This window comes from Protomyctophum bolini (assembly GCF_963924005.1).
Source record: "Protomyctophum bolini genome assembly, chromosome: 11".
NCBI classification, from domain to species: Eukaryota; Metazoa; Chordata; class Actinopteri; order Myctophiformes; family Myctophidae; genus Protomyctophum; species Protomyctophum bolini.
In genome coordinates, this window is record NC_137872.1 from 42884496 (window position 1) to 42898066 (window position 13571).

The 13571-nt window shown below is 44.8% G+C and overlaps 1 protein-coding gene across 1 annotated transcript in view; it reads left to right on the forward strand.

The window, feature by feature from the left end:
- The window catches only part of LOC308323899 (TBC1 domain family member 16-like), a gene marked incomplete at its 3' end in the record, with an annotated part of 192426 nt that overhangs the window by 56059 nt on the left and 122796 nt on the right, over positions 1-13571 (forward strand). The window contains 3 exon segments of the mRNA XM_080775763.1: positions 535-697; positions 2036-2183; positions 3023-3216. Coding sequence (XP_080631889.1) covers positions 535-697; positions 2036-2183; positions 3023-3216 — 505 coding nt within the window.

Consider the following 13571-nt stretch of genomic DNA (forward strand, 5'->3'; position numbering starts at 1 on the left):
AACGCATGAGTTTTCCGGATGTCATAAACTGTCAGAATCATCTTTTGTTGCGTTCGTTTATGTGCTAAAAGAGTGACTTTGAGAGCTGTTTCCCCGTTACAATGTAAGTCAATGGGGCTCATTGGGCTGGTATTTTTATAAAGTTATTTTCTATAAAACTGCACAATGGAGCGAAATAACTCCTGGACTGAACTAGTTTGATCATAATAAGGTAAGAAAACAACCCAAACCTCCAAAAAAGTGGTCTTACCCTTTAAAACACCAAAAAGGGGTTCCCGCCCAGAATGTGTTTTAATACCACTGTTGTTGTGTATGACGGTGGCTGATGGCCCTCAAAGCAGGGTCCAGGCGAAGTGTCCTCGAGCAAGACATTGGACCCCTAATTGCTCCCGTTGTGCAGGTTGATGCCTTGCACGGTTTCCTCCTCCATCTGTGTATTTAGAATACGTGAGCGAGCACAACATTTATACCATTTTGCTCTCTCTCTCTCTCTCTCTCTCTCTGTTCTCTGTGTGTGTGTGTGCACGCATGCAGGCTACCTGTGCGTGCACGTGGAGAAGGACGAGAGCCTGGGCAGCACTCTGATCCTCACCTGGGTTCCAAACTCCCGCATCCAGAGGCAAGACGAGGAGGCGCTGCGCTACATCACCCCAGAGAGCTCCCCCGTGCGCCGCAACGCCCGCCACCGAGCACGCAGGTACGCTACGCTACGCTTTTTTATTTTTTTGTTGTGGAAATAAATATTTGTACATTTAAAAACTGTATACATTGGCGACTATAACTATAATCTACCTGATCTTGAGGTAGGGGGGGGTACAATTTTCTACTGTACTTGAGTATTTCCAATTTACAATACTTTTACTTCTACTCCACTACATCTCAGAGCCAAATGTTTTACTTTTACTCCACTACAATTATTTGAAAACTTTAGTTACTAGTTACTTTGGCGATTTTGATTAGAAAACGTACATTAGCCACTTCAACCCTATACATTTTGGCCATTTGAAAATAGCCGATCTACAAGCTCACAATGCATCGCAGCGCGACACATTGTGAGCTTGTAGATCGGCTATTTTCAATAGACTTTCTACACATTTTGAATTTGTGAAATGTGACATTCTGCAATGTGAATACTTTTACTTTTAGTACTTTGAGTCCATTTTGATGCTGATACTTTTGTACTTTTACTCAAGTACATTTTCAATTTCGCTACTTCGTTACTTCGTTACTTGTAACGAAGTAGTTCTACGTCAAAGTCGTACGATTTGTCACACACGTCACCGCAGTGAAATTTGTTCTCCGCATTTGACCCATCTCTTGGAGCTGGGTCAAGCAGGGAGGCATTTGGGTCCCATTTTTACCCGGCCGGGGATTGAACCCCGACCTCCCAGTTACTCTAACCACCAGGCCACTGAGCTGGCATTGCAGTATTGGTACTTTTACTTAAGTAAAACAATTGAGTACTTTTCCCACCACTGGAAATGACCAACAGAACATCGGCGCTATTAATCAGAACCATGGAGAGCGCCGTAGATTTAGAGTCATGAGCAACCTTTGTCGGCATCATGCTCGTAACCGGGCATTGGATCGCTGAAAAAGGAAATAAAAAAATAAAACGATAAAAAAATATTTTTTATAAAATGGAAAAGGACCTAAAGACGCCTACACACATCCAAGTGTACACGTCATTAGCATAACGAGCGTTAAAAGGTGATGGTTCCTCGGTAAACCATGTGTAAACCGCATGTTATATTGATGCATTTGTGTATTAAAAAAAAATATATATCATGTGAAACATTGAGAGCTTGTGTAGACCTGCTTTTCTTTCTCCCACTATATTTTAAATTTAAAAATGTTGTTAACCTTTCGCATGACACAACCAACATATTATTGATTATAATATGGCTAAGTTTGTGATTACATCAACGGTGCGATGAACACTCGCGCCCCTAAAACAAGCAGATCGGTGTTGTTGAAGAGTGTGTGTGTGTGTGTGTGTGCGTGTGTGTGTGTGTGTCTGTGTCTGTGTCCCTAGGCCCCACCCCCGCCCCCCCGCAGCCCAGGAGGAAGAGGAGGACGAGGAGAGGAACCTGACCAGCACCACCACCACCACCGCTGAGGGCCAGCAGCAGCCCCTGGTGGTGGAGGCCGGCATAGAGCCTTCACCCACCCAGCACAACAAGGTTGATATTATTAGTATTATTATTAATAATAATACATTTATAAGAAGTTTACACATTTAGAGAATGTTATCTCTCCTAATGGTACCATGTCTATACAGCATGGGATTGGGGACAAAATCTGATCCAACGGAAATAGTCTTACATTTTGCGTCTGAGAAGTTAAATGATAATCTCATCAAACGATGGTCCGTGTGGCTCACATGCCGAACAAACCTTGATATGAAAAGGGTTGAAAACCACTGGGTTGATATAACCCTTTTCATAGTGGAGGTGGAAAGGAACTGTTTGCAATAACGTGTTCCTTCCACGCGCTACAGTACGTCCAACCAGGGAAACCCCCCCCCCCCCCCCACACTGTCGGGTGAAAAGGAGCAGCTTGGACGCTCATGCATTGAAGGAAGCATGAGGTCAGTCCGTTGCTCTCCCCAGTTTGGCAGAGGCAGTGTATAAGAGCCCAGAATTACATGATTTAGATAATTGACACTGGGTGAAAACAAAACCGCGGGGGGATAAAAAAAAATTAAAACGATAAAATAAAGATTTTTTTTTAGAATCTGATCTCAGGTCAAAATGGGTTATTTAAAACCCATTTTGGGGCGGGAACCCCTTTTGGTGTTAGCATTATGTTATGTTTTAGCTATTGAAAAATAGCAGATCTACAATCTCATAGCGCGCTACGAGCTTGTAGGTCTGCTAATTTTAGAAAAATCGAAGAACGACTGACATGGAAACATGGCTTTTTCATAAAACTGTCGGTGTGTAGAAGACATTTTATTAATCTGATCTCAGGTCAGAATGGGTCATTTAAATGGGTATAAATACCCCCTTTTTTCTTTCAGCAGGACCAGGCCCCGGGAGGAGCACCGCCGCCGCCCCCCTCGCTGGAGGAAGGGGACGAGCTGTCTGACGAGGTGAGCCGCGACAGCACCATGGGCTCCGACTCGGACACCTTCTCCTCGCCCTTCTGCCTGTCGCCCGTCAGCGAGGCGCTCTGCGAGAGCCAGGGATCCGTCTTCCTGGACAACGAGAGCAGGTCAGACAAGAGGGGGTGTGTGTGTGTGTGTGTGTGCATTGTGGGGTTTTTTTGGCATTGAATATTGCCTTTTAACCCATTCTGACCTGAGATCAGATTCATACAAGGTTTCCACTGGACACACACTGGTCTGATTAACCCATTCTGACCTGAGATCAGATTCTTCGATTTTTCAAAAATAGCAGACCTACAAGCTCGTAGCGCGCCACGAGCTTGTAGATCTGCTATTTTTCAATAGCTAAAGCATAACATGATGCTAACACCAAAATGGGTTCCCGTTCAGAATGGGTTAAGCTTCGTGATCAAAAAATGGCACGGGGCAGATATGACAAGTAACTTAAATATATAAAGAAATTACATTAATTTGATATTTAAAAAAGTTAAAACGATCACACCCGTGTGAAGTGAGTGGTGCTACTCCGTGTGGGGGTCGATCCCGGGGGGGTCCCCAGAAGTTCCAGACCCACATAGGCCCGGTTCCGGCAAGCCGCCCACGTCCGGAGCGTTAGAGAAATGAGAGTTACCATGTGGGGGTCTCTGGGGAGTCCTCGGGGGACGACGACGGGGGGACGGGGGGACGGGACGGACGGACGACCAGGAACGTGCCCAAGGAGCCGGGCCGAATCCGGCGAGCCGCCCCAGGTCCGAAACGGTTGAGAAATGACAAGAGTTACCGTGTGGGGGGTTACTGTACTGTACTGCACTGTACTGACACACCGGAAATCATCACAGTTAATATGTGTTTGTGTGTGTGTGTGTTAGGTTGCGCGGTGGTGGTGGTGAAAAACAGCCATGCTGTTTCCGTGCTCAGACGCACCCAGCCAGCCAGGCAGCCAGGCACACACATAGCTCCGTAAGGGAGTGGTTGCACCACTCAAAAATAATGTTACATGGATTACATAGTTAGTGGGTTTTTTTTTACCGGCTGAGACACCAAGGCACCCCGGAGGTTAGTCTGTGTAATTATTATACTGCAAGTCTAATTGCTCCACACAGCGTGGAAGTCACACAACTTCTCAACCCTAGAACACTAAGCACAGGTGATTTTCACCCGGACGATTACATTTTTGTAATTCTCATAATGTTGCTGATGTCTGAGGTGGGCGGGTCTTTCAGTACCTTCATGATGCTGAGTGACATCATAGAAGGTAGCTTTGTTTCTCTGCCCACAACCCTGTTTTCTTTTCTGTAGGCAGGTGTTAGGGTGAATTTCAACCATGTTTACTGGAATCCCATATACTCACAATGGGCTTTTTTTTCCTTTACACTGGCCCATTCTCACCATTACATGTGCCAGGAACGGGTGGACCAAAGGAATATATATTTTTTGCCTCCCCCATATATCATGGAGATATATATATATATATATATATATATAGGGAAAATATACCCAGATTTAGTGATGGTTTGTTCTAGGTTTAAGGTTTCATGTCCTCTGAGATCTGTGTGTATTTAGAAAAGACAGCACACGCACACACCATTCTGTGCATAAAAGTAGACCAGCTAAATCCTTTTTGACCACAATACAGACAGCGTTTGAAAGAGAGAGAAATGGTGTCACTGTAGATTAATTGTACATGTGTGCTGTGGAGGCCCATGCAGATACAGTACAACTCAACATTGACACATTGTACGACACACACAGACGGAAGCCAAGGCATGACGGCATGCATAGTCATTCCATGCACGGGCAGTCCCAGTCGCCCTGTTTGTACTGACACAGTGTTCAACTCCAGCGGAGTTGTCAGGGCTGAGAGAGAGAATGCTAAACAAACCTACATGGTAAACACATAGACAAAGGGGCCGACTGAAGCTAGGAGAGACAGACAGACAGACAGACAAACTATACTACAAAAAACTGGTCAAGCACTGGCCAAAATACCAAATAATATCTATTGGTGTGTTATCTAAACGCAGGGTAAAGGGTAAAGGCTATATCCAAGTCCTGTACTATTTTCAGAAAACTGTTTGCTTCCATTGTTTCCTTGACTGTGTCGGCATACGACACGCGATGGCTGCACGGTTCATTGACATAAAAACAGTCGGTTAAAGAAGCCTTTCGCCAAAATGTGATGCGAGGACGAGATGGCCGTCGATCAAAAGGATCGCTTGGAGCCGAGAACGAGTTCATGCTGCCGAGCGAGTTCATACAGTTTATCCCATTTTGGGCGGGAACCCCTCTTGGCGTTTATTAGCATTATGTCATATACTTTAGCTATTGAAAAATAGCAGCTATTTTTGAAAAATCGTGAAAATGTGGCGCAAATCTTTGAATAATACATTCTTTCAGAGCGAACGTTTTTAACTCATCTTTGCTTCCGAGGGGTTCCTGGAATAACATATTTTCAGATGGGGGTCGGCGGCAAATTACATATAATTCTAGGGGTCCTTGACATGAATTATTGAGCACCACTGAAACAGAAACATAGGTATTGCATTTTGATGTCAGGCCTAAATGGGTTATATAGAGGTTTTTTTCTTCTTTTTAACGAGATGTTGTGGTTGTGGAAAAATGGATAAGAGGGCCGTCCCGCTGCGTGCCAAGAAGAGGCCATTAAAGATTACGATGTTCTTCTGTCAAGGAATCCTCCCGTCAGTCAGGATATGTCAAGGCCAGCGGAGACACTTAACCCATTCTGAACGGGAACCCATTTTGGTGTTGGCATCATGTTATGCTTTAGCTATTGAAAAATAGCAGATCTACAAGCTCATAGCGCGCCACCGAGTGGCGCGCTACGAGCTTGTAGGTCTGCTATTTTTGAAAAATCAAAGAACCACTGACATCTTTAGAATCTGATCTCAGGTCAGAATGGGTTAATCAGACCAGTGTGTGTCCAGTGGAAACCTCGTATGAATCTGATCTCAGGTCAGAATGGGTTAATATTTTCCAAGATGGAAGGTTATTATTACGTGAGCTCATGGGAGCGAGGAGGAGTGCGTTAAACGGGCAAGTCGGTGGTGGAACCTCTGAAAGCAGGAATAAGACCATATAGTTGCACACATAAGAGGGGATGCTTTGTGACGGAGCAGTATTCACATTGTCACAGAACACATAGCGTTGCTGTCGGACTGAAATCCTGCATATCATTTCATGGTGTTTTTTTTGCAAAATAATAACGTCCTTTGTCTGTTTTTATTCTGCGTATTAATAACCTACTTTGTCGTACAACAGTTTCACAAAAGTACTAAAAATAGCTTGTGATAATATATATTCGGTGCAAATATATGTTTTTTTTATTTTCTCCATTTCCTAAAAAGTAAGTATTTTGTATGACTCATTCTGTAAGTAGGCCTATGTACTGTATGTAACCTTTTAGTAGGCTACTAAAAGGCCTCTACTACACTGGCACATCACACATACAGTACTGTTATACTACTAACTATCGTTGTTTTTAGATTAATCGGCATCGGACCGATTAATCAATCGGACCGATTAATCTGTCTGTCTTTACATAAAAAAACAAGCCCAAAGTAACCAGCTTGAACAGATTTACAAGCTCGCAATATTATATGTACCTTATATATATTGTGAGCACTGAGCGGACACCAACACACAAGGCAGGATCAGAGTGGGCCACCACGGCCCTTTATTATGTGCTTCAGGCGCACGGCATTAAATGCAAACTCAGAGTGTCTCTAAACCATAGACTGTAAAAAAAATATGGACAAAGCGTTCCCCGGGTCTAACATGAACGTAAAATGAAGCCTGTCAGTCCTTGAATCGTAAATCGCCATCTTTTCTAGATCCGTTTGGGCCCAGCTGGCCCATTGGCTGGCCCAGACAACGAGGCGGGACTTCCCCCCCTTCTTCTCCGTTGGTTTTTATTTTGACTCGAGTGGGTGGGGAATCCCGATCATAGACTGTAACGGTAGCCACGCCCCTCAGAACATACGCGACTTTATTGTCATTTTTTAAATAAATGGGACCAAAAAGAATATTATGACATTAGAAATGAGACTTTAAACTAGTGACTGGAAGCAGAAAGTATTTATGACCATGTTTATTAAGGTAATACAGTCTAGGTGAAGTTGGGCCCAAATACATGGACTTCTATGGGGCTATGGGTTTTTTTGGGCCCAATGACAGCGCCACAACAGGCCATTATATGAACTTTCAGGAAATCCCGATTTCCTTAGTGGCTTCACAAAATATCTGTCTGACTGCCCCCCTGCTCTAAACAACAGAAATCCGCCTCTTCTCTGCCGTCTGTCGCACAGGCAGGATTGGGCGGTCAGTTAGGGTCCTTTTCCCTAACTGAGCTTAGTGCGCCCTGATATAAATCACACTCGGAATGTCCCCGGGTTTGACAGGTACTTCTTTCCCTGTATGTCAATATTCCCCCGGGGAAGTGGAACTCTCTCTCTCTCTCTCTCTCTCTCTCTCTCTCTCTCTGCGGTCACTGTAGATTCGTCCGGGGCGGTGGGTTACCTATAGAGGAGGAGAAACACAGACTTTAATATGACGCTCATATTAATATGCATATATGCCTGGTGTGTATGGATATAACCTTAAGTTAAATTTGACTTGCCTAAGCCTGCAGTGCAGTGCACCCTGTTACATGTATTTTTTTTCAGAATGGACAAAATTATTATAAATCTTTACAGAATGAGATCATATCGACATCGGTAATATCGGTTATCGGCCATGACAGCAATGAATTATATGAGATATCGATAACGGCCAAAATGTCTCATCGGCACATCCCTACTACTAACTACGCTGGCACATCCCATACACATGTGTGTTATACTTGTGTGCAGTGTTGTTTTCGTCGACTAAAACTAATGTCCGCCGACTACCTTTTTCCACTGACGAAAACTAAATGAAAACTAAGCTATGATGACTAAAACTAAGACTAAATATACTGACAATTTCGTCAACTAGTCAAACTAGACTAAACATTTTAGGAAGGGACTAGTGGACAAGAGATCCAGTGTAAGTCATTTTACAATTGGTTGCATGCTGAAAATAGCTGATCTACAAGCTCACAACACGTTGCGCTGCGACACTTTGTGAGCGTGTAGATCGGCTTTTTCCAGCAAGTGTAAAATCGGTCATTACGACGGCATCAATGCCCGACAAAATACATTTCAGTCGACTAAATCAACCGTAGATTTAGTCGACTAAAATCGTATGACTAAAACTAGACTAACACAAAAATGTGACTAAAACGAAATAAACAATTCAAGACACTATGACTAAAACTAAAATCGAAATTTGCTGCCAAAAACAACACTGCTTGTGTGTATGGGATGTGCCTAGTCTCATGGCTCCCGGGCGCGCAAACGTCCAATCTCTCTTTTGGGTCTCGTCCTGAAAAGCTTTGGAACTACTGGACTGACCGCTCACTGCCGTCGACTCCCCATCAGAAAGCTTGTCAAAGTGACATTTCAGACCTGTTGGAAATGCAAATAGGGCTGGAACCCAGGCTACACATAAGCAACTACACTTAGAAAACAAACCCCCAAAAAAGTTAAAAAGTTAAAAGAAAAAACGGCAACTAACTTAACTTTTAGAAAAACAAGCCCAAAGTCATGTAATAAGCAGACATGGCAACACTGGTCATTACCTCAGATAAGGACATTGCTTGCCCTCCTTACATTGCTTGCACACACACACACACACACACACACACACAAACACACACACACACACACACACACACACACACAGTATATATATCATGCCGACTCTTGTAAAGAGTTGCTGTTAATCCAGGTGTTTGTTTCTCACACTATCTGCTGTATTATCTGCGTTCATGCTTTCAAAAAGGCTGCTTGCAGGTGATACCTGTCACCACATGAGGGAGCCAAAGAGAAGGGAATTGGGGTTGTGTGTGTGTGTGTGTGTGTGTTGCAGTGATGGTACAAGTAGTACACAAAGTGAAAAGTGGGTGGCTTAAGTCTGTCTGTCGGTTTTTTCTAAATAAATATTTAACCAAAGAAAAAAAGAGAAAGGAGAGAAGAAAACTAAGTGATGAACACGGGTCATTTCTTTTCCATTCCCAGTTTCAGACATGAAAGGTTTCCACCTGAAAGCGTGCGATATATCGCTCCACCTTCCTCTGTCCAGGTCTGTATCATCGTATATATCGCTCCACCCTCATCTGTCCAGGTCTGTATCATCGTATATATCGCTCCACCCTCCTCAGTCCATGTCTGTATCATCGTATATATCGCTCCACCCTCCTCTGTCCAGGTCTGTATCATCGTATATATCGCTCCACCCTCCTCTGTCCTGGTCTGTATCATCGTTTCTAAAACGGGTAGTCCCAATACTTCATTCTGATTGGCTGGTTACCATCACGTGACCGGTGTAAATTTCACCGATAACCCACTCCTTCAATCACTTTGTATCATCTTGCAGCCTTGTAGCTGAACTGGGGAAGGAGAGCGCTTGATTGATTTACAAACACATGCCGTGCGGGCGTCTAAGCACCGCCCGGCTCATAATGACTGTGGATGTGTGGCTCCAGGCAGCCCCGTAAAAACATCAAGCGCTATTCACCCGTCACATAGCCTACTTGCCGAGCACAACAAGGAAGTTATGTGGCTCGCTCTGGTAGCGCAAAGCGTAGCTACTTTTGTGAATTCAATAGTTTTATTAGGTTAATATGGTACATATGTTTGTAACCGTTTTAGAAAAGCAATAAGCCACTCGAGGCCCCAGCTTACCGGGTATTTTACACTGGCTGCGGGGTAGAAGACCCTCGGCTGCGCCTCGGGTCTTCCTACGCCCCCAGCCAGTGTAAAATACCCGGTAACCTGAGACCTCTCGTGGCTTATTGCTTAAATATATCGCTCCACCCTCCTCTGTCCCGGTCTGTATCATCGTATATATCGCTCCACCCTCCTCTGTCCAGGTCTGTATCATCGTATATATCGCTCCACCCTCCTCAGTCCATGTCTGTATCATCGTATATATCGCTCCACCCTCCTCTGTCCAGGTCTGTATCATCGTATATATCGCTCCACCCTCCTCTGTCCATGTCTGTATCATCGTATATATCGCTCCACCCTCCTCTGTCCAGGTCTGTATCATCGTATATATCGCTCCACCCTCCTCTGTCCATGTCTGTATCATCGTATATATCGCTCCACCCTCCTCTGTCCTGGTCTGTATCATCGTATATATCGCTCCACCCTTCTCTGTCCAGGTCTGTATCATCGTATATATCGCTCCACCCTCCTCTGTCCATGTCTGTATCATCGTATATATCGCTCCACCCTCCTCTGTCCTGGTCTGTATCATCGTATATATCGCTCCACCCTTCTCTGTCCAGGTCTGTATCATCGTATATATCGCTCCACCCTCCTCTGTCCTGGTCTGTATCATCGTATATATCGCTCCACCCTCCTCTGTCCTGGTCTGTATCATCGTATATATCGCTCCACCCTTCTCTGTCCATGTCTGTATCATCGTATATATCGCTCCACCCTCCTCTGTCCTGGTCTGTATCATCGTATATATCGCTCCACCCTCCTCTGTCCTGGTCTGTATCATCGTATATATCGCTCCACCTTCCTCTGTCCTGGTCTGTATCATCGTATATATCGCTCCACCCTCCTCTGTCCCGGTCTGTATCATCGTATATATATCGCTCCACCCTCCTCTGTCCATGTCTGTATCATCGTATATATATCGCTCCACCTTCCTCTGTCCCGGTCTGTATTAAAAACGATAAGCAGCGGTTGAGCCTCATCCCGGCGGCCATTTTTTTTTCCTAACAGTCCTGTCTCACCGGCGTCCCCCCCGGGAAAGCATCTCGTGTCATTTTCGATATTTTCTTTTTGAGTTGGCCATTACAAAAGATTGCAGATTTACCAAGCTTGTTGAAGCATGTTGAACTGTGTGCGAAGATAACTTGCTCCGCTCCACTCTCTACTGTACGTGTGTGTGTGGAGTCTGCCTTTCTGCTCTTAACGGGCTAATCAAGGGAGCCATCTGGAGCACCACGGTGTTGCTTTCCTGACCTCATGGCCGTTTGACTTTACGAGTCCCTCCGAGGTCGTTTAAGCATTCACGCACGCACGCACGCATGCACACACACACACACACACACACACACACACACACACACACACACACACACACGCGCAGCGTTTCAGGCCAAATGGCTGCGTGTGTGTGTGCGTGCCAGTGTGTGTTTAAATCTTTTAAACACTCTTAAGAGCCAAGTTCTCTGTAAGTGCAGTCAGTATGTGACTTGGCAACTTCTCTCTCTCTCTCTCTCTCTCTCTCTCTGTACAGTTTGCAACCTTTAAATGTCTCTATCTCCCTCGTTCCCTCATCGTTGAGCCTAACGTATACGTATTCGACCTGCAACCGCGTTGCTCGCCCAGAATAACTTAACTGCCTCTCGTTTCCGAATAACCCCGGAGTGCCTCTCGCCAGTTGCCATGGCGTCAGAGGGATGGCACTGATTCTCAAAGCGGGGGGGGGGGGGGTCCTTCAGGGAGGTTTCAGGGAGTCCCTGCATGCAGCAACAACCGAGGAACAGTTTCAGCTGCATTTTTTTCCTTTTTCAAAAACACTTTGCCTTAATTCTCTTATGGGGGGGTGGGGGGGGGGGGGGGGGGGGGTCCTCCCTGGCACAAAATAGTTTCAAATAGACAGTCCGTGCGTGGGCCAAGATCCATGAATTTGGGAGGTCCTTGACATGAAGATATTGGAGATATCAACTATTTCTTGCATCTCGGAAGGCCTCCTGCTGCCGGAGCTGTTGCCCCCCGTCTGTCTCGTGTCTGTATATTGTGTCCTCGATGTTCTATAGCTCAGCCATATCTCTCCTCTCACTCTCATCTCCTCTCCCCTTATGGTCCCCTCCCTCTCTCTCTCTCTCTCTCTCTCTCTCTCTCTCTCCCTCTCCTGTGGCTGGCTGGCTGGCTATGAAGGCCTCCTGAGGTTGTTGTGTTGGGCTGAATGTCAGCTCTCTGTCTGTCTCTCTCTCTCTCTCTCTCTCTCTCTCTCTCTCTCTCTCTCTCTCAGGAAAGTGGAGCCATGTCACTTGGAATGATTCACATGGGTGAGAGAGAGAGAGAGCTTTTGGGAGGGACATACAGACAGATAATATAGGCGTCATTCCATACAAACTACATGGAGAATAATCATCTTAGAATCGTCTCATTTAAGCAGTGCGGGTCCAAGAATAAACAAACTATACTGACGACACATTTTGCCTCCGTATCGCTTACGATGGCCGGTCACTCCTGTATTTGACATAGTTTGGTTTGGTTCTCGCGGAAAATGTAACTTCATAATCCATCCGTATACGAGTCGAAACCGCCGGCCCCGGGATCACCAGAGGGAGAGATAGAAGCCCTGCAACCCTCTCTGAGTATTTTAACGAGTCTCTTTAAACAAGTTTACAACGATATAACAAACCACGGTCGATTGTGTGTGAAGGACTCGGACCTCGTCGTAACGCCACGCGGCCTCGTGGTGTGCACAAAGAGGTCTTGTATAGAAGAATTTAATTGACGTTCATGTTACTTCTATATGGTCTTCACTCGGTCGGTGTTCGAGGTCACACAGACGCCTGGGAGGCTGAGTTTGTGGGGGCTCTTGTGAGGGTTTTATTTGAGTTTTTTCTTTTTCTTTTTCTTTTTAATAATGGTAGTGCTTTTTTTAAGTAGACGGTTAATTGACACGCAGACAATTGAACGTGGCAGATTTGACAAATCACTTAAATTAATATAAAAAAAGACATCACTGACATATTTTATTTCGTAAAGGAATTAAACACACACCCACACTCTCGTCGACGAGCAACTTATTTTCCATCAGGTTTTATTTATTTATATATAATTTGTCCCAAACGTACTTCATCGAAGTAGTATGTAAACAAAACAAAACATCTACGGGGTCAGTTTACCTCCCATAGGGACCCCTGTATAAGAGATGATTTGTCCGGATGAAGATATTTCCAAAATAGCCCAAAAACATTAAACAGGCTCATGTGTTCTCATATCCGCCATGTTGTTTCGGGACCCCCTGGAACCCTGCCACGGAACCATGGGGGTTCCCATTTATATATTATATATTATATACTATATAAAATATCCCCAACAGTTTCCTCCAGTCTCTCCCGGAGGCTAACTGGGGGGCCTCTGTAGCAGTGTTGTTTTCGTCGACTAAAACTATGACGAAAAATGTTCATCAACTACCTTTTTTCATTGACGAAAACTAAACGAAAACTAAGCTATGCTGACTAAAACTAAGACTAAATATACTGACAATTTCGTCAACAAATAAAAACTAGACAAAAAACGAGGTCATTTCACACTTGGGTTGCATGCTGAAAATAGCCGATCTACAAGCTCACTGCGACGCATTGTGAGCTTGTAGATCGGCT